Source organism: Peromyscus eremicus, chromosome 4 (assembly GCF_949786415.1).
Source record: "Peromyscus eremicus chromosome 4, PerEre_H2_v1, whole genome shotgun sequence".
Lineage (NCBI taxonomy): Eukaryota > Metazoa > Chordata > Mammalia > Rodentia > Cricetidae > Peromyscus > Peromyscus eremicus.
In genome coordinates, this window is record NC_081419.1 from 65,128,249 (window position 1) to 65,133,602 (window position 5,354).

General features: G+C 38.7%; 1 protein-coding gene across 1 annotated transcript; it reads right to left on the reverse strand.

Moving 5' to 3' along the window:
* Positions 1-4,040: 4,040 nt before the first annotated feature.
* On the reverse strand, positions 4,041-5,076 carry LOC131908319 (olfactory receptor 4C15-like). Its single transcript, XM_059259372.1, has one exon. It carries the CDS (start codon positions 5,074-5,076, stop codon positions 4,144-4,146), a length of 933 nt encoding a protein of 310 aa, XP_059115355.1. The 3' UTR covers positions 4,041-4,143.
* Positions 5,077-5,354: the final 278 nt, after the last annotated feature.

Here is a 5,354-nt window from a genome sequence, read left to right on the forward strand (position 1 = left end):
CCCTTCTTCTGTTTTCCTAACTATCACTGTTCTAGATTTTGTCACCTAAGGGAAGTTGGCATATTTGTAGAAAATATTTTTTTTGGAAAATATTTTTAAATGAAGCTACACATGTATTATTTTTATCAAGAGTCATTGTTTGGAATAATTCTTGAGAGATTTTTCTGAAGTCTAGCATGAAGCAAGGTAACTCCTCATTTCTGAGTGCAATCAATCAAGTGTGTGTTATGACATCACAATGTGTGTGTTTGTAACTTGATGATGGACAGTTGTGAGAGTTTAAATATATGTCCAAGCTCTTAAGTATTTTTATCCATGGATCACTATATGTGCATTTGTTTATAATACCAAGGAATGCAATACTTATAGCACATTTTATTCAATTTTCAAATAAATGCCAAATTACAAAAAAAAAAAACTGTGATAGAAAAAATATACTAAATGTAACCTTGATTTCCATTGAAAATCTAACACCAGTTTAGGATTACAAAAATACTTCCTCAACTTAATAAAGAGGATCTAGAAAACAACACTCTATCTACTCAGCTTAATGGGTGCTAGATCCATTATCTTCCGTCAAGAGGTGAGAACTTCTTTTCTTCGGGTTGCATAGTACCACACCTTGTATGTATAAGTGCATAGTCTGTTGATCCACTCCTAGACATTCAGACTGCAATTTTTAGCAAAAGTGCATGATGTCACAAAGAACATGTCAGCACTGGATCCTGTCATTGGTTCCTTAGGATTAGTAGTGAATTGAGTCTGCTAAGGACATGGTAGTTAAAAGTTAGGAGCAGTAAAAAAATATCTAGTGAGGCTCAGATGGAGAAACAAATTTTTCCTTTGCAAGTGACTTTGCAAGTCTCAACAGGAGAGAGGTTCTGGGTTAGGGATGGGGTCTTGTGTCCACCTCCCCTCTCAGTGCTGGGACCCCATCTGGCTTGGCCCTGTGCAGGCTTTGTGTATGCTGACACAATCTCTCTGAGTTTCTATGTGTGTCAGCCATGGAGTCTTAATGGTATACAAACCACACTGACAGGCAGGCCTCCTGTCCAGAATTAGATATTCAACAAAATGAACCCGATGTAATTTTTGGAGGGTTTTGTCTCATAATGCTTCATCTGGGAACTTGTTTTTAACCTTCCGGTTCTTTTGCTTTTATGTTGTGGTTTTCGACTTCATGTTTTCATGGGATTTTTGTGTGTGTTTGAGTGTGTCTGTGTCTATGTGTGTTTCTTGTGCTTTTTCTTTGGTACTTTTTCTTTTTCTATTCTGTATTCTTTTTAGTTGCTTATTTGTATTTTAATGAGAGATAGAAAAGGGTGTAGTCTTGGGTGGTGAGGAGATGATAAAGATCTGGAAGGAGTTGGGAGAAGGGAAACAGTAATGGAATATATTGTACAAAAATCTATTTTTAATAAAAATAAAAATTGTGAATAAAAATGTACTTTTAAAATGCAAAAAAAAAACAATGATATCATAAAATTTTCAGGCAAATGTATGGAACTAGAAAATATCATCCTGAGTGAGGTAACCCAGATCCAGAAGGAGAAACATGGTATGTACTCACTCATAAGTGGATACTAGATGTAGGACAAGGGATGGCCAGACTGCAGAACACAGCTTTGGAGAGACTAGCTGACAGGAAGGGACCCTGGGATGGACATATGAATAGCCCAGTGGAGTAGAAGTGGATGGGATCTGCATGAGCAACCTGGGAGTGGTGAGGTGGTGGAGGGCAAGGAATAGGGGGTGAGAACATAGGGAAACAGGAGGGTCGAGCTGGAGCAGTGACAGAATGGGAGAACAGGGAAGGAGATACCATGATAGATGAAGACATCATGGGAGTGGAAAGAGGCAGGCTGCTGAGGAAGCTCTCAGGAATCCACAAGGACGAGCCCAACCTGAACTGCTGGCAATGATCAAGTGGGTGCCTGGACTGGTCTACTCTGGTGACCAGTCTACTGAATACCCTAACTGTTATCATATAGACTTTGTTCAGTGACTGATGGAGGCAGATGCATGCATCCAGGATGAGCCCCGGGAATCCAGTGGATGGGAGAGAGGAGGGATTCTTTGGGTGGGGGATGTCAAGATCATGATGGGAAGACGTGCAGAGATGACTTTCCACACAGGTGGAGACCCATGGAATGTGGACTAGTGGCTGTGGAGCCCCCATGGGACTGGAGCAGGCCCTCTGGATATGGGAGACAGTTGTTTAGCTCAAACTATTTGGGGACACCCCGGCAGGGGTATTGGGATTCATCCCTGGTGCATGGGCAGGCTTTTGGGAGCCTGGGGCCTGTGTTGTGGCACCTTGCTCAGCCTTGGTGCAGCGGGGAGGGGCTTGGACCTGCCTTGGCTCTATGTGCTGGGCTCTGCTGACTCCCCATGGGAGATCTGGATTTGGAGTTTGTGGGGATGGGGGGGGGGGGCTTGGGAGGGAGGACTGGAGGGTAAGAAGAGGGAGGAGGTAGTATCTGTGGGTGGTATATAGAGTGAGTAGAAAATTTCTTAATAAAAAAGTGGAGAAAAGAAGAGAGAGAGAGAAAGCTACTTACAAACAAAGGAATATATGCAATAGTGTTTGACATGACAGTTATCCCTACTAGAACAGATCCAGCTTCCCACAAATTGTTATTGATTTAAAATCCCATCTCTTATGAACATGTTTGTGCACAAGTTTAATCCCTGCACTCCAAAAGTATAGACAGGCAAATCCCTGAGAGTTTGATGCCAGTTGGGTCTAAATAGCCAGTCAGGAATATATAGTGAGATGCCATGTGAAAAATGAATCTCATCTCCACATAATAAATTTGAACAAATAAATAATATAAGATTTCTTATTTATGTTCCTCTCTCTGAATTTCTAAACTATGTAATATCAATATTTTATAGAATCTATAGAAACTAAGAAACCTATATTCCCCTGGGATACTTTCAGCCTATTTCTTCTCCCAATTTGTTTTGGTTTATAGTGGGTTTTTCATTTGTTTGTTTGGTTGGTTGATTTTTCAAGATAGGGTTTCTCTGTGTAGCCCTCACTGTCTTGGAACTCATTCTGTAGCCCAGATTGGCCTCAAACTCACTGAGGTCCGCCTGCCTCTGTTTCCTAAGTATTGGTATTAAAGGTGTGTGCCAACAACACCCAGCTTCTCTTCACAATTTCAAGACCAGTTTTTAAAAATGTATTGTAATATATAAATCCCTTTGCATAATTCCTTAGATTTTAAGATTATAGAGTCCAAGTGACTTTAATTTTCTTCTTATTATTTCTTAAGACTTTAATTTGTTTAAAAATGTTTGCAAAAACATACAAACATCCTACTCCATAATTAACCAGATTCCAAATCAGTACAACTCATGAGTTATGTAAAACTATATAACTATGTTTGTGTTGTTGTTGTTGTTGTTTTTAGTTCTAATTATGTCATGGACATTTTGTTTTTATTGATCAGTTAGTGCATAAAATACATTCAATATGAATACTAAAAATTTATTGTGAAGCTTCACAGCATCATTTCTGGATGTCAATTCAAAATGTATAAGTTCATTGAAACTGACTTTAACTTGTATGTGATAATATGAGTATTCAGTGCATAGTAAAGGTGTGATCTCACAAATGGATTTCTCATATACAGTGTTAATGCAGTCTCTATAGAATAGTGTTGTATATTTTTAATATGTATAATTGTGAAGAGCTTGCATAAGTGAGTGTGGATTTTCTATTCTTTACATTAAGGTTGTGAAGTGTAATTATTTGATTGGTGTGTGTATGTTTATTGGGTCCATGTACTTGTTAAATGTGTGAGAACATGTAGGAAGTGCTGGTACCAATGCACATGCCTGCAAAGCATTCATGAGGCACTGAACATTATTTTCTATCACTCTCTACCTCATTTCCTTGAGAAAGAAACAGTGACTGAGGCTTGAGCTAGGTGTGTTATTCAGAGATTCGATCTGTTGTTCAGTTCATCCCTGGGACCTGTTTGGTTCTAATTCAGCAACAGTGGGTAAAAGATGATTTACCATACCTGACTTTGGACATGACTGCTAAGAATCCAAACAAAGGTCCTCATTATTATACAGCAAGTACTTTTATCCATTGAGCAATCTCCTCAGTCATGTAAGTACAATATTTTATTATTTATCAGAAACTACTATCAGCCTCCTCCGCATTTTCCTGATGGCATTTATCATTTCCTTATTCCTGAAAGTGTATACCATAGGATTGAGCAATGGTGTCAGGACATCTGTAAATACAAACACATTTTTCTCAAAAGAGAATGGAGATGTAGGTCGTGCGTATATTAATATACAAGGGATAAAGTAAAAAGCTACAACAGTAACATGGGATCCACAGGTGGACAGAGCCTTTCGTCGCCCTTCAGAGCTGTGACCTCTCAGAGAGAACAAAATGACACCATAAGAAACAAGCAAAAAGGAGAATATGATAATGCAGAAAGACCCACTGTTGGCAAATACCAAAATGGCAAAAATGTGTGTGTCAGTGCAGGCAAGCTTCAGCAATGGGAATAGGTCACATATGAAATGATCAATGACATTGGGTCCACAGAAGGGCAATTGCAAAGTGAAGGCAATTTGTATGATCGAATGTAAGAATCCTCCAGCCCAGGCCACTCCCACCAGAATACCACAGAGCTTCCTGTTCATGATGAAAGAGTAGTGTAAGGGCTTGCAAATGGCCACATAGCGGTCATAGGCCATGGCTGCCAGAATGATGACTTCCATTGCAGCAAAAAAGTGCACAGCAAAGACCTGTGTCATGCAACATTCAAAAGAGATGGTCTTCCTCTCATAAGCCAAATCTGCAATCATCTTTGGTGTGACAACAGAAGAGACACATGCATCGAGGAAGGAGAGGAATGCCAAGAAAAAGTACATAGGGGAGCCCAGCAGTGCAGGGCTGTAGACAATGGTCACCACAATCATCACATTACCCACAAGAGTTGCAAGATAGACCAATAAAAATATAACAAATGATATTTTCTCAATTTGAGGGTTCTGTGAAAGTCCCAGGAGTATAAACTCATTGACAAAGCTCTGGTTATGCATGATTCTCCTGAGGACTTTGAAAGAAAAGTATATAAAATCTGCAATTATAAGAAAAATATTTCTTACAAATTTACAACAAAGCATAAATAATATCATGCATATTTATGTAAAATTATCTTGATTGATTTTATTACCATTCAGAACAGAGTAGTAGAAAGTTTTTTGGAAAAGTATCATTAGACACCACATATATTTGAGGTAGAAGTAATTGAATAATTTAAACAATAATCACAATTTTTAATATTTTGGGATAAAACCATCTGTGTTAGAGAAACCCA

What these genes read in the sequence shown, in the direction of transcription:
- LOC131908319 (XM_059259372.1), bottom strand. Translation starts at nt 5,076, where the DNA reads ATGCATAACCAGAGCTTTGTCAATGAGTTTATACTCCTGGGACTTTCA.